The sequence below is a fragment of the Crocodylus siamensis genome, chromosome 1 (assembly GCF_052110815.1).
Source record: "Crocodylus siamensis isolate JL-2025a chromosome 1, ASM5211081v1, whole genome shotgun sequence".
NCBI lineage: Eukaryota > Metazoa > Chordata > Crocodylia > Crocodylidae > Crocodylus > Crocodylus siamensis.
The window spans coordinates 422,487,346-422,503,522 of record NC_143395.1 but is presented as its reverse complement, the minus strand read 5'-3'; the positions used below and the strand labels follow the sequence as shown (position 1 = coordinate 422,503,522).

General features: G+C 47.5%; 2 protein-coding genes across 2 annotated transcripts; both read right to left on the bottom strand.

Annotated features, from left to right (window-relative positions):
• Positions 1-3,823: 3,823 nt before the first annotated feature.
• On the bottom strand, positions 3,824-4,789 carry LOC149875623 (olfactory receptor 51G2-like). Its single transcript, XM_090059572.1, has one exon. It carries the CDS (start codon positions 4,787-4,789, stop codon positions 3,824-3,826), a length of 966 nt encoding a protein of 321 aa, XP_089915698.1.
• A 10,955-nt stretch (positions 4,790-15,744) lies between these two features.
• LOC149875622 (olfactory receptor 51G1-like) lies at positions 15,745-16,143 on the bottom strand. Its single transcript, XM_090059442.1, has one exon. It carries the CDS (start codon positions 16,141-16,143, stop codon positions 15,745-15,747), a length of 399 nt encoding a protein of 132 aa, XP_089915568.1.
• Between the last annotated feature and the right edge of the window lie 34 nt (positions 16,144-16,177).

Below are 16,177 nucleotides of genomic sequence, written 5' to 3'. Positions count from 1 at the left end.
GGAATGCATGCTCAGGGGCAACCAACACGGGTTCATCAGTGGCAGGTCTTGTCAGACCAACCTGGTGGCCTTTTACGATCAGGTCACCAAATCATTAGACGCAGGGGTTGCTGTGGATGTAGTCTTTCTGGACTTCCGGAAGGCTTTCGACACTGTCTCTCACCCTGTCCTCATCAAAAAGCTGGGAGACTGTGGTGTCGATGCCCACACGGTCAAATGGGTCGCCAACTGGTTGGAGGGCCGCACCCAGAGGGTGGTAGTGGATGGGTTCTTCTCGACCTGGAAGGATGTGGGCAGTGGGGTTCCGCAGGGCTCGGTCCTCGGGCCCGCACTGTTCAACATCTTCATCAGTGACTTGGATGACGGGGCAGAAAGCACCCTGTTCAAGTTTGCTGATGACACTAAGATGTGGGGGGATGTGGGTGCACTAGAAGGGTGCAATAGGCTACAAGCTGACCTTGACAGGTTGCAACGGTGGGCGGATGAGAATAGGATGGGGTTTAACACTGATAAGTGCAAGGTGTTGCACATGGGGAGGAAGAACTGGCACCACACTTACAGGTTGGGGAACTCCCCTCTTGCCAGCACGGAGATGGAAAAGGATCTTGGAGTCGTCATTGACTCCACGATGAACATGGGCCGGCAGTGTGGGGAGGCAGTCAAGAAGGCCAACCGTACCCTGTCATGCATCCACAGATGCATCTCGAGCAGGTCCAGGGAGGTGATCCTCCCCCTCTATGCGGCACTGGTCAGGCTGCAGCTGGAGTACTGCGTCCAGTTCTGGGCGCCGCACTTCAGGAGGGATGTGGACAGCATGGAGAGGGTCCAGAGGAGGGCCACTCGTATGATCAGGGGTCAGCAGGGCAGGCCTTATGAGGAGAGGCTACGGGCCCTGAACCTGTTTAGCCTCCACAAGAGAAGGTTAAGGGGGGACCTTGTGGCCTGCTACAAACTGGTCAGGGGGGATCAGCAGGTATTGGGGGAGTCCCTGTTCCCCCGTGCACTGCCAGGAGTGACCAGGAATAACGGTCACAAACTGGCGGAGGGTAGGTTTAGATTAGATATTAGGAGGCGCTACTTCACAGTCAGGGCGGCTAGGGCCTGGAACCGGCTTCCAGGGGAAGTGGTGCAGGCTCCTAGCCTGGGGATTTTTAAAAGGAAGTTAGATGAGCACCTTGCCGGGGTCATCTGACCCCGGTGCTCTTTCCTGCTAAGGCAGGGGGTCGGACTAGATGATCTACCTAGGTCCCTTCCGACTCTAGCTACTATGAAACTATGAAACGCTCGTGGCGCACGGGTCAAGTCCCGGAGGACTGGAAAAGGGCCAATGTGGTTCCCATTTTCAAGAAGGGGAGGAAGGAGGACCCGGGCAACTATAGGCCAGTTAGTCTCACCTCCATCCTTGGCAAAGTCTTTGAAAAAATTATCAAGGCTCACATTTGTGAGAGCCCGGCAGGGCAAGTTATGCTGAGGGGAAACCAGCATGGGTTCATGGCAGGCAGATCATGCCTGACCAATCTAGTCTCTTTTTATGACCAGGTCACAAAACGCCTCGACGCAGGAGGAGGGGTGGATGTCGTATACTTGGACTTCAGGAAGGCCTTTGATACGGTATCCCACCCCATACTGGTGAACAAGTTGAGGGGCTGTGACTTGGATGACTGCACGGTCCGGTGTGTGGAGAATTGGCTGGAGGGTCGCACCCAGAGAGTTGTGGTGGATGGGTCGGTTTCGACCTGGAGGGGTGTGGGCAGTGGGGTCCCGCAGGGCTCGGTCCTTGGACCGATACTCTTTAATGTCTTCATCAGCGACTTGGATGAGGGAGTGAAATGTACTCTGTCCAAGTTTGCAGATGACACTAAGCTATGGGGCGAAGTGGACACGCCGGAGGGCAGGGAGCAGCTGCAAGCAGACCTGGACAGGTTAGACAAGTGGGCAGAAAACAACAGAATGCAGTTCAACAAGGAGAAATGCAACGTGCTGCATCTAGGGAGGAAAAATGTCCAGCACACCTACAGCCTAGGAAATGACCTGCTGGGTGGCACGGAAGTGGAAAGGGATCTTGGAGTCCTAGTGGACTCCAAGATGAACATGAGTCGGCAGTGTGACGAAACCATCAGAAAAGCCAATGGCACTTTATCGTGCATCAGCAGATGCATGGCAAATAGGTCCAAGGAGGTGATACTTCCCCTCTATCGGGCGCTGGTCAGACCGCAGCTGGAGTACTGCGTGCAATTCTGGGCGCCGCACTTCAGGAAGGATGCGGATAACCTGGAGAGGGTCCAGAGAAGGGCCACTCGTATGGTTAAGGGCCTGCAGGCCAAGCCCTACGAGGAGAGACTAGAGAAACTGGACCTTTTCAGCCTCCGCAAGAGAAGGTTGAGAGGCGACCTGGTGGCTGCCTATAAGTTCATCAGGGGGGCACAGAAGGGAATTGATGAGTATTTATTCACCAAGGCGCCCCCGGGGGTTACCAGAAATAATGGCCACAAGCTAGAAGAGAGCAGATTTAGATTGGATATTAGGAGGAACTTCTTCACAGTTCGAGTGGCCAAGGTCTGGAACGGGCTCCCAAGGGAGGTGGTGCTCTCCCCTACCCTGGGGGTCTTCAAGCGAAGGCTAGATGTGTATCTAGCTGGGGTAATGTAGGCCCAGCACTCTTTCCTGCTTATGCAGGGGGTCGGACTCGATGATCTATTGAGGTCCCTTCCGACCCTAGCATCTATGAATCTATGAATCTATGAAATCATCCCAGTCAGGTATCTGCCTAACCTGGATTTGAAAACTTCCAAGGATGGAGATTGCATAATTTCTCTCAGTAACCTGTTCCAATGCTCATCCACCCTCCAATATCCCCTACCTCTGAAATTTTTGTCCTGATAGTCAACCTAAACTTCTCTTTGTTCACTCATCTCGTGAACCCCTACCTTGGGCAAATTCAAGAGGAGGCTGGACGATCACCTGTCTGGGGTCTTGTGAATTCAGCATTCATTCCTGCCTGTGGCAGGGGGTCAGGCTAGATGATCGGTTCAGGTCCCTCCTGACCTTAGCTACTATGAAACTATGAAACCACAGTTGCATACACCCAAAATGTTTCCTCCCCTGGTTGCTGGTCATCTTCCCCTGTCAAATAGCTGTAGTTATTGCATCCTCAGCTGCTGACTGCTGTTTGTGGCAGCCTGTTAAACAGTTCCCCTTCTTTGCATATTAAACTTGATGGGAGGGTTTGAATTTAAATTATTCCTTAAAGAAAAGTGTGCTGTGCACAGTTCCTTAATGAACATTTTTATACGATGGCCAACACTACAAGAGTGTCTGGAAAAGTGTTAACACAACTAAAAGTCTTATACTGATGTCCTTGTTTATAACAAATAGGATCTTTCTCTATGTTACGTAGGTCAGTGTCCATGCTAATTCCTTCCAGCCTTATCATGTACAGTTGAATTCATCCGCTGGGGTAAGGTCAGCCAAGACCTTCCATCTGGTGGGAGCTCTAAGTCATAGATTAAGTAGATTCCATAGATGTTTAGGTTTGTAAGGGACCTTAGTAGATCATGTGACCCCATCCAGGTGCTTGTCCAGTCTCCTCTTAAAGACCTCCAAGGTAGGGGAGAGCACCACCTCCCTTGGAAACCCATTCCAGATTCTGGTAATCTTTACCATAAAGAAGTTCATCCTGATGTCTAATCCTCTTCCCTCTTGAAGTGTGGTGCCCAAAACTGAGTGAATGGGAGTCTTTGGATCCCATTCTCATGGCCCTTCAGTATTACTCTGTATTGACCCTAATGTGAGATCAGAGCCAGAGTCATTAATTCTAATGAGGTTATGGGGCATGAACTTCCAGCAGGCTCCTGTTGCTGCAAAGCTTTCTGAGGATCTGTGCGCGAATCTTTTTGGTTTTCACACTGTATATGATGGGATTCATCAATGGCGGGACCAACAGGTAGACATTAGCCATAAGGATATGAACAATGGGAGATACCTGTTTCCCAAACCTATGGATCATGGAGAGACCAATCATTGGGATGTAAAATATTAAGACTGCACAGATATGGGAGATGCAGGTGTTCAGGGCTTTGAACCGCTCTTCTTTGGACGCGATGCTCAGGACGGTCTTCAGGATCACAATGTAAGACAGGACAAGCAACACTGAGTCCATCGCCGTGGAGGAAAGAACAACAAGCAAGCCATAAATGCTGCTGACCCTTCTGTCTGACTGTGCCACCTTGATGATATCCTGGTGCAGGCAGAAGGAATATGAGAGCACGTTCACTCTGCCATACTGCAGTCTCTTGAGGAGAAAAGAGGCTGGGAGCACAAGCAGCACCGCTCGTACAGTCAATCCCAACCCAATCTTGACAATCATGGAGTTGGTCAGGATGGACACGTACCTCAGGGGGCTCCGGATGGCAATGACACGGTCAAAGGCCATGGCCAGGAGTACAGCAGACTCAAGGATGGAGAAGGTATGGATGAAGTACATCTGGATGAGGCACGCGTTGAAGTGGATGGGTCGATAGTTGAACCAAAGTACACTCAGCATGGTTGGCAAAGTAGTGGAGGACAGGCCCAAGTCAGAGAGGGCCAGCATAGAAAGAAAACAGTACATGGGCTCATGGAGACTCTTCTCTGTCTTGATGACAAAGAGGATTGTGCAGTTCCCCACAATAGCGGTGAGGTACATGGAACATATTGGGATAGAAATCCAAACATGGGCATTTTCTAGCCCAGGAAAGCCTGTTAGAAGGAAGACAGGGGTAGTGTGGACAGACTCGTTGGAAGAAGTCATGATGCTTGGGGGAAGATCCTGTTCTTTCACCTGCCTTAAAAAGCAATGATACAGTCATTGATAGGAAGTGAAAAATGCCTCCAAGTAAAGTCTTTATCATATTGTTTCAGATGAAAACCCAAGGGGCATGCTCATATCTGACACAAACCCATCCAAGACAGTGGAGCCACATGTGGGGTACATTGGGATTCTTTGTAGTAACTATTATTAATATTAAGTAATTGCTGTGCTTCAGCTGTCCCTATGAGCTTTCTCAGTCAGTGGCCACCTTTTTAAGAGGCAGGCCCACACCCCGGATATTCTTGAGGAAGAATACACATTTAACATCACTTTTGGGCAGGATACCCAAGAAGGTATAACCCTTGTTGCCAGCTGCAGTACCTCAGCAAGTCCAAATAATGTTGCTTGCCTGCTGTAGGAATCTCGCTAAGAGCTCTGGTCAGCTCAGTCCCTCGCACCCTGTAGAGGGAAATCAGAGGACTCAGCTTGAATGCAGGAGAACCAAGTTCATGTCATTCCTTGAATTTGAACCCAGATTGCCCAGCAGAGTTCTCTGATCATGGGACATTTGGAAACAGGGACTCTCTCATGGTCCACATATGCTACTGCAGTGTACTATATAGATCTAACATGAAACCAGTGCCAAAGCTCCTGCTCAGACTTAAAACCGGAGGTTCCTGGCTAGAGGGTCAGACTGATCACCACATCTGGGGTCAAGAAGTAAATTGACCCCATGCTCAGACTGGTATGGACGGGAGGTTTTTGCTTTCCTCTGAAGTGGGAGCTGTGGCCCTCTGCTTGGGATCTCCAGCACATTTTAATAAATTTCATACCAAGGCGTTGGCCACTGTTTTCCTATTTACATAATAAGTTATGCACTGCATTTGTACAGGATGCTTTGGATAGGAATGATCTGCTTCTGGCAGGGGCTGGACTAGAGAATCTCTAAAGGTCTTTTGCAGCCCAAGTTTTCAATGAGTCTGTGATGCTGACAAGAATTCAGCCAGAAGAAACTTGCTGGAGTATCTACCAGAATCTAACGTGAGCTTTACAGCATGCCCTGAGCCTTGGGCTGCTGCCCTTGCACTGCTATAAGCACTGATGACACATGCTACATGATAGTCACGCTACTGCCAACTTAGGCCCAGAGACATCCGGTCAGGTTACAATGAGATCTGTGAGAAGAGATGTTTTGGTTTGCTGAAAAGTTCTGGGGGTGAGAGGAGCACCAGTAGGTTAGCTTTGGGCAATACAAAATGAACACTGTTGAAATGAGACATAATGATTTGGTGCCGCAAGAGGCATTCTGTTTTCAGGTTCTTAAACCGCTTGTGTTCAATTTTGACAAGATTTTTAAAATAAAGGGGTTTGGAAATGACATACTGAAATGTGTTCTTTCTAAAATGAGGGAAAAAAAATCCTTTTCACTATTTCTTTTCCTTCTTTTTTGGTGTGAGGCTGCTTGTCAAATTTTGCCTGGGATTTGTGAACAGTTAAAGTCTCTCCAAAATAGCATTTTTAGGGTGAACAAGATGTTCAAAGGGTGAAAAAAACACCTGTGGTGAGGCACAGCTACCTGTACCTGCCTACACTGCAAGTTCCAGCCCAAATCTGACCCAAAGAATGAATGAATTATTAATCCTGCACACTATTGAGATACCAACTTCAAATTAAGAAAAAACAAGACAGAAATTCAACCCTGGGATGGATGGAGTGACATAAGAATGATGTCAGTGTAAAGAAAGAGCAGAATTGCTGCCCTTCTGTTACATATTTCCTTTACCCAGATGACATTATGCCGGATATAAGTGATAGTTGTTTCAACAACTTGCCCAAATGATATTACTACAATAAAGCCTGTTCCCAATAAAGCCGAGGGAAGCAACACTATTTGGACCTGATGAAACACTGAGACTGGCCCTCTCATGCTTCCACCAATTCTGTGGCTGGCTTCCTGCTTCTGATGTATTTTTTAAAGTTTTTATTATTAAATTTTGCATCATTTTTTTTAGATGTTCCTCAAATTCTTTTTTGGCCTGCGTAATTTGTGGTTAGCTAGACAGGAATTGGAATATGTATTCTTCGGCTTTTGGAGACAGGGGATGGACCAGATATTTTCATTTGTAGGAGCGCTGCCAGCAGATCAAGGACAGTGATTCTTCCCCTCTTTTGGCACTGGTGAGGCCACATCTCGAGTCCGGTGCCCAGTTGTGGGCCCCGCACTACAGAAAGGATGTGGACACACTGGAGAGAGTCCAGTCGAGGGCAACGAAAATGGTTCAGGGGCTGGGGGACGGGACTGGTGAAGAGAGGCTGAGGGAACTGGGCTTATTAAGTCTGCAGAAGAGAAGACCAAGGTGGGATTTGACAGCAGCCTTCAAATCTCTGCAGGGGGTTTGCAAAGAGGATGGAGCTGGGCTGGTCTCAGTGGGGACAGGTGACAGAACAAGGAGCAATGGGCTCATGTTGTAGCAAGGGAGGTTTAGGTTGGATACTAGGAAAAACTTTCTCAGGAGGAGGGTGGTGAAGCACTGGAACAGGTTACCCAGAGAGGTGGTGGTATCCCCATCCTTGGAGGTTTTGAAGAGCCGGCTCAACAAAGCCTTGGCTGGGGTGATGTAGCTGGGACTGGTCCTGCTTTGAGCAGGGGGTTGGACTACATGTGACCCCCTGAGGTCCCTCCCAACCCTCATTTTCTATGATTCTCTGATTCTAAGCTGTGTCCTGCCTTGGTCACACTTACAGCAAATTCTGTCTTCAGAAATGTCTTTATTGCCCCTGGAATAACCAGACTAACCAAGGTATCTTTAGTATTGTGTTACTGGCTACATGAAGAACATGGTTGAAGACTTCAATGGGTTACCTCCACCAGCTGACAGACAGACAGACAGACAGACAGACACAACTGTACCTGAATCTTATCCCAGTGCATCTCATTCTCTCACCCCACAGGAAGAAAAAGGTGAACACCCTTTACCTGTGCTGCGTACAGTCTTCAATGACAACACAGAGATATTTATACCAGGCCTCTGAAGATGCCTCCTGTCGGGCACATATTCAGCTGGGACTCTGAGCTAATGTTGACGTTGTTAAACTGCAAAGGACCGTTAATCCTGTGATGAGGCAGGAAAGCCCCTGAGAATTACATTCAATTTGAAAGATCAAAAGACCAAGAACTAGAGAATCAAGGTTGATCAGGAGCCCCTGTCCTCCAAACATGGTGTGTGTGGAATTGCAAAGTTCAGGTCCAAGCTGGGGAGCCGATATCCCACACCTCATTGTGCTTACAGACAAGGAGGATAAAACTATGTGTAGCCTTTACATATAGACATAGTAAACTGCCTTTTACTGGGCGTAACAAGGAGCCCCGGGCTCTCTGTTACTTTAAGTTAAAGGGAGCTCATCCGGGCAGCACTGCAGGGCAGGCAGGGTGCAGCAAGTGCCATCTGCCAGGACAACAGGGCAAAATGAGGCTGTCAGCGGACATCTGCAACCGGCCAGCTGACCAGGTGTAGGCAGGGCCCTGGAAGCATATGGGGCTGGAAGAGGAGCCACCCAGGGATGCTGGGCTGACCATTAATTTTCCATTTGTTTTTCTAATGGACTTATGGATGGATTTATCATATTTTGTGTGTCAAGCAAGTTTCTCCTCAAATTCTCTCTTGTCTTCTTAGTCTTACATTGGATTTGCCAGTGTTTACACTCCCCCCCGATTAGGCTTGGACCTACACTTTTCGAAAGAAGCCTGGTTTCTGCTCATTGCTTCTGCAAGTCTGCCATTAAACAATACTGGCTTTTTCTTATGGGCTGCTTTCCATTCTTTAAATTTGAGGGGTGCATTTCCTCTGTGTCTCCAGTATGGTGATCTTAAGCCATTCCCATGCTGCTTGCCAGTTCCTCACCTCCTTAGGGGCCCCTTTTAACTCCTGTCTCACTAGCTTCTTCATTTTGGTGTAGTCTCCCTTTGAAAGTTAAAGTCTGCTTGGTAGGTTTTATCATCTCCCCTACTGTGTGCATGTGTTTGTATATCCATGGCTATATACCTGTGTATATAGCTATACAGTTGTAGTTGTTACTGGTTGTTGTTCTAGGTACGAGAAATAAACCCAAAGTAGCAAAGTTACAAATATCCCCAATTCCCCATCTTGGGGAAGCTTAGATCCACATTTCTTTTCTTGGCCTATGTATGTTGAAATGGACTGAACCAAAATCCTGGGCTGAAACAGATCTGTAAGGTAGGTGTCTTAACTCTGTGTCCTAGACCTAGCTCTAATATACACTCTGACCAACTATTGCTACACTAAGGACATGTCTAAATGTCGCCGTACAGTGATGTTGTTACTGCACCATGTTTTAGTACTTTCTTTTCGAATACTGAAACACAGCTCGGTAACCACCCATACCGTACTGTACTGGCAGCGCATGGGAAGATATCCCTGCTACATCGCAGTAGTGGTGCACCAGAAGCAGGGAGCACGCCACTGTGGCGATGTAGTTAGTGGTCACTTGTAGACCTATGTGATCACTACCACACCATATGGTGATGTAGTGCCTTGCTACATTGCTGTGGAGCAACATGCAGATGTGCTCTAAGTGCTTCTTGACAAGGCAATAGATATGAGTCTTGAAATGCTATTGGCTGGAATTTGTTGTCATTTCATTGGTGTGAATCTGGAATGACTGTATCAAATGCAACAGCAGCATCTCTGTTACCTCGTTGCTATGTGTCTGGTTATTGATTATTGGGAAGGATTCCTTGTCAGTGTCACCAAGTGGCATCTGGGAGGTTTCTATCAAGAGGCCTGGACGGAAAGTAGAGGCACAGGATTAGGCCCTGTCTGAAATGCCTGGGATCCACACAGATGGGCACCAGCCCCAAACCCTAAAATTGCCATGTCTTTGGAGTCGGGAGCCTTCTTTTTGTTCCATATCCAAATAGTGTTCAACAGAGTGAGGTCTTGGATGAGGAATGGACTCATCATCTTTGTAACAGCAGTGGCAATGATGCGGATGCTGGGAATAGCTAGAAGTTGAAGAAGCAGGTTGATTGTCTGGTTAAAACACTCCTCCAGGCCTCAGGGAACCAAACTCAGTACTTTAGGATTTAATTCCTGCATCTGCCACAGACTGTGTGTGTGATTTGGACAAGAGGCCTGGCCTCATCAGAGTGAGCCTTTAAAGTGCAGATAGCAAAATGCCCTTCTTCCTTCCCTTGGGTGGTCATGTTTGGACAGGAAGCTCTCTGTGCAGGCACTGACTCCTTTATGTATTTGGACATAATCCAGCATGCTTGGGATCTCTAGGAACAATTAATAACTGTAACTATTTAGGGTACCCACCCCCTGTTCCTGCTTGATGAGCAGTCCACGCCAAGTAGTCTCATAGATTCCTCTGGTGATTTAATTCATTGAGAAATGTGAGTATATGCATGAAACCTTGCATATTCCAGCTGGTGATGCTGACATGAAATCATTCCCAATCACTGTGTTGCAAAGTAACCAGGGTGCACACATTAGCATTGAAAGAGGACATATACACCTGCATGCATGCCTTTACATACACGAATCCACATCCACACATGAGTATGCACATAGACAGTCATCCTAAAATAATAAAACTACTAGAACCAGGGGACCTCATGTGAAACAGTAGCAGGTTTAATACTAGCAAGAGGAGCTTCTTTTTAACATTGCATGGCACAACTGGTGGAACTCTCTGCTACAGGAAGTTGTGGAGGCTGATAGAGTGGCCCAGTTCAACAGGCGATGAGACCGGCTCCAGGTATTGAATATGATAGACAGGGGTGCAGCCTCTGAATACAAATGTAACACCCACACACACTTGTGCTGTTTGTGGCCGAGTGTGTGCCTTTGTTTCTTGTGTATTTTTATTTTGTATTTATCTTTTCTTTTCTTTATTTCCTCTGGCCTGTTGCTAAAGAGACAACATGTATTCTGGTCATGTGGACAAGATGGCCCCTGTTGTACTGGCCATGTGTACTGTGATGCTCTGCACATGGAAGGCTAGGGCCTTGGATCTGGGAAGATATGTAAAATCATCTGGCTTGATTGGCTTTTCAGACAGATTACTTAAGATAGAGACTGCAGCATGGCACTCCCTGACTGGACAAAGCCAAGATGATGTCATCTGGAGGGATATAAGGGGAGATACACTGGTTTGGGGAGGAAGAGATGCTGCTGGGGCTGCTGAAGAGTGAAGTCTCCTCTGAGGGAGAAGGATTTTGCAGCTTAATCCTGCATGTTTTGGGCTGGGATTGAGGATTCGAACCTTTTGCTCCCAGTGGAGCTGTGTGACCCAGACTACCTGCAGCTCGGACCTAGAAGGTAGGCCTGGCTTTCCCTCTTTGTTTCTTTTGATGGTCCTTTTCTCCAGCCAACCTGAGTGGTTGGGCCAGTTGTAGCCAGGAATAAACCTGGCCTCTTTTTGAGTTTGTCCAACTGTTTCTGTTTCAGCAGGTTATATATCACAGCCACAGGAAGTTGTGCAGGCTAATTGAATGGCCCAGGGCGACTGGTGCCAACTTAGCCAGGGGTGGCACATGACCCCACTGCTACCAGTCCTGCTGACTGGGGGGCAGGTCCCCCTGCAGCCGATCTTGCTTCCCAGGAAAACACCCGCAGTTGGTCAGGGGGTGCAGTGATGCTCTCAGGGTGCCTTAATAAACTTTTCTAAGATCTTCCCCAGGATAGAAGTCAGGCTGATGGGCCTGTAGTTAGCCGGATCCACTCTCCTCCCTTTCTTGAAGATCGGCACCACATTGGCCTTCTTCCAGTCTTCGGGCACTACACCAGAGCGCCAGGAGTTTTCAAAGACCCGTGCCAGGGGCTGGGCTATGACGCTCGCCAGCTCCTTGAGTACCTTGGGGTGCAGACTGTCAGGGCTGGCTGACTTGAAGGTATCCAGCTTCTCAAGATGTTTCTTCACCAGGTCAGCATTTATGGAGGGTAGGGGATCCCCAACACCCGGATCTCCCTGTCCCATAGCAGGGGACAGAGGTCAAATAGGAATCCAGCATGCCAGAAACATGGCCACCTGGTGTGGTCTTTGTGAGGTCTTTGCAACAGAAAATTGCTCTAGTATGTTTCTGTAGTCAAGAGATAAGTGGAAGTGAGAAGCTGAAATCGCCCAAGGCAGTCGTGGGTCTCAAAAGTTTGAGAACCTCTGGGTGAAGCTTTCACAGGGATGCCATTTTAGAGGGTCTCATTGGGCATTTGGGAGCACATGATTGGAGGCAAAATGGAAACTTTGCATTTAAGCAGTGTAAAAGATGCTGGGCAATATGGTAATTGGGCCTATGAACAGGGAGGGGGCTCTGAGAATTGGCTGCAGTAAGAAAGGGGGCAAACATGGGGAGATATTCTTTCTGAGCCAAAAAAACTTGGCTGGCTTCAAAGAGCTCCTGGACTTTCTAAAAGAAAGTAAGTAGAATCTATTCATTTCCTTTGAGTGGAAAGGGAAGCACATCTCACTGAGCTGGATTAGGTGAGGCCACATATACATGTCAACCCTTTCTAAATTTGGGGTGTGTGGGGTGGGAATCAAACCAGTCCCACAAAACACCTGCTGTTTCATCACATCTGTTAATAAATCTACTAAGTTCATGATTGTCTCTAGTCTTATCATCTTCAAATCCCGTAAGTGTGATTGCAGAGAGGATGAAGATGGGTTATTCGTTGTGGTCATAGGGGACAGGACTACAGATTCACAAAATAGGAACAATAGTTTCAAGCTGCAGCAAGGGACATTGAGGTTGGATATTAGGACAAACTTTCTCATGAGGAGAGTAGCAAAACACTGGAAAAGGCAACCCAGAGAGGTGGTGGAGTCTCATCTTTGAAGTTTTTCAGGAGAAGGTCATACAGACAGTTGGATGGTTTAGTTAGGGATGATCCTGCCTCGAGCAGGGGCATAGGGTAGATGACTTTGTGAGATCCCTTCCAACCCTGCTTTCCTATGAACCTTGATAGCCATTGGGCATGTCTACATGTTCATTTATGTGCTGTAATTAGTACCTGTAATTACAGGAACTAACTTAACATGCTATAATCAATGCTACTGTACATTAGCACTGGCGCATGCTTTTTTGGTGACACTAATGTGAAGTAGACTAATTCTACTGTGCATTAGCACAGTTTTTGCCCATTGCATTAATGCTCAGTAGAATTAATCTACTGACTTGAAGCATCTCATATAGATGTTCCCATTGGATTACTGTATTGCACTGGCCACACCCCTGAACAGGAACCTCCCACCCCACAAAAAAACCCAAAACACTCTAAAAACCAAGCCCAAAAAAACAACAGACATCCAGTCACACCAATGTAGGCATTCTGGTTGTGCTCAGCTGTAGTTATGTTAAGTATGGTGCTGAAAACCAGTATGGGAAAAAGAGGCATCCTGACTGCTAGATGACTCAGTAAGACATAAAAAAATCTAGAAATGCACCAATGAGGAAAGAGATTGACAGGAGCATGAAAACAGCAGCTACAGTTGTGAAATTTAGAACACTAATGAGAGTGCCAGTGCATGAAGTGGGCAAGCAAAGCAAATAAAGATGAACATCTCAACAGAGAGAGAGAAGAGTGGGTACAAGACAGGGAGGGGGGTACACACATATAAATACAGGAGTTGGGAGACCTGTCCCTTATAGGGACTCGGGGAGGTGGGGTGGGCATGAATAATGTACCATGTCTCTACCGGTCAAGGACAAGCTTCACTAAGTGGACTGACTGTTAATCAAACCAACTTGTGTGCTGTTTGACAAAAATAAACCTTTTTTCTGAGCTTTCTCCACCAAACATATATGAGTGGTGTTTTCTGCATTGCCTTTGGGATGACAGAACAAGAAGCAAGTCTCAAGTTGCAGCAAGGGAAGTTTAGGTTAGATACTAGGAAGAACTGTCTCATGGCGAGTGTAGTAAAACACTGGAACAGGCAAACCAGAGAGGTTTTGGATGCTCCATCCTTGGATGTTTTTAAGAGCTGGCTAGACAAAGCCTTGGCTGGAATGATGTAATTGGGGCTAGTCCTGTTTTGAGCAGGGGGTTGAACTAGTTGTGACCTCCTGAGGTCCTTTATCAACCCTCATGTTCTATGATTCCAAGACCTACAATCTGAGTATTTACCCTGATTCCCATGCAGGTTCTTCAGCCCACTCTGATCCCTGTATTGCCACAGATATACTGTTGCTAGTAACAGTACTGGTGGGATATGTCAATATGGGTTGCAGTCACACTTCAGTGTGCAGCATATCCATTCCCAAGGACTGCCTTTTAGCCTGTGTCCCTACAGCATATGTCAGAGTGGGGCCCCTATGCTAAAATATAAACAACAGTTTGTATGGGTGCTCACGTATGTGTCCATTTTAACATGCATGGGCCCCACACCACACTGTCAAGGCTAACTGAATTTCAGGCAGTCACATACCACAGTGATGACTGGGAGTATGAAAACCTTAACACAGGTCTATTTTGGAAAAATTAGGTGAAAAAAATAGATTTAGGCCTAAAGAACAATGATCAAATACCAGGGGGAATCAAACAGAAGAGTGCACAAACCCCAAACAAAGTTTTTTTACATACTTTTTACTAGTAGCTTTTGGGAAACTCCCCAGAAACATTGCCTTTCAGTGTTTGCCACAACTTTCCTCAGAATTTAGAGCAGACTTTGGATTGGGATTTATGTTGCATCAGTTTACATTTATCCAAATCTATTAGCTTATTCCTTATTGCAAGTTACTTAAAACATTAGCTTGTCAGTTGGGCTAGGGGCTGATAAAGTCTTTCCGAACAAGTCTGAGAAAAATGTAAGCAGTTTGTTGCACTGTTGGGATGTGTAGCCACTGGGCCTTGACCAGTCGCTCTTGTGCAGCTCTCACTCAGGTAATTGGTGTTACACGCCTCGTGGGTTCGTGTCTCTGCCTGAGCTGGTGTTTTCCAACTGAGTCTTCAACCCTGTGTTCTTCTGCCATGACTTGTTGGACCTCAGGGTCTGGGGTTGTTCATCAGGTGTGCTTGTTGACCTGCAGTTCTCCTGGCGGTTATTCACGGGTCTCCACCACCCCTACACCCTGCCTCATACCTCCTGTGGAGCGGTGTTGGAATGGTCAATGCCTTACTCCTGAGACCACTTAAGGCAGGGCCACCCCAGGGGCTATGGCACTATCTACCTAACTTCCGGACCCGCTTTCTTCTGATATCCCTGGAGCCCAGGTCTCTAAGGGGCACGGCGTGCCTTATCCCTCAGGTTGTCTGGTTCCCTGCCTACTCCAAGGTACCACCAGGTCCGGCGGTGATATCCGTCCTGACGGCAACCCTTCTGGCACCTGCTATCACAGGGTGTGAGCACTTCTCAATCCAGGAAGACTTGCACCTTCTCTGTTATGAAGAGAAGGACTATACTGTGTAGTACTGTGGTGTACTGTGTCCAGTTTTGGGACCCCCATTACAGAAAGGATGAGAACACATAGGGGAGAGCAACAACAATGGTTTAGGGGCTGGGGGACATGACTTGTGAGGCGACACTGAGGGAACTGGGATGATTAAGTCTGCAAAAAAGAAGGCTGAGGAGGGTTGAATTGCAGCCTTCAACTCCCTCTGGGGGGGTTACACAGAGGATGGAGCTGGGCTATTCTCAGTGGGGGCAGATGACAGAATAAGGAGCAATGGGCTCAAGCTGCAGCAAGGGTGGTATAGGTTATTAGGAAAAACTTTCTCACTAGGAGGATGGTGAAGCACTGGAATGGGCTACCCAGGGTGGTTGTGGAGTCTCCATCCTTGGAGGTTTTTAAGACCTGGCTAAACAAAGCCTTGGCTGGGATGATGCAGTTGGGGATGGTCCTGCTTTGAGCAGGGGGTTGGACTAGATGTGACCTCCTGAGGTCCCTTCCAGCTGTAATTTTCTATGATTCTATGATTTCTATGACAAAAGTCCCCTTAGCTCTTGGCCATGGTGTTTTGTCTCTGGAACCTCTGAAATATTCTCTGCCGGATCTGTTTGGTTTTCACGCTGTACACAACGGGGTTCATCACAGGTGGGACCAGCACATAAACAATAGCCATGAAGACATGGATAAGTGGGGAGGCATGTTTCCCAAACCGATGGATCATGGAGATACCAATCATAGGGATGTAGAAGATGAGAACAGCACAGATATGGGACACACAGGTGTTCAGAGCCTTGAGGCGCTCCTCTTGGGAGGCAATGCTCAGCACAGTCTTAATGATCATAACATAGGAGAGGAAAATGAGCATCGAGTCCAGGCCCATTGTGGAGATGACAACGAACAAGCCGTAGATGCTGTTGATCCTCCTGTCAGAGCAGGACAACTTCATGACGTCCTGGTGAAGGCAGAAGGAGTGGGAGAGG

What these genes read in the sequence shown, in the direction of transcription:
- LOC149875623 (XM_090059572.1), bottom strand. Translation starts at nt 4,789, where the DNA reads ATGACTTCTTCCAACGAGTCTGTCCACACTACCCCTGTCTTCCTTCTA.
- LOC149875622 (XM_090059442.1), bottom strand. Translation starts at nt 16,143, where the DNA reads ATGAAGTTGTCCTGCTCTGACAGGAGGATCAACAGCATCTACGGCTTG.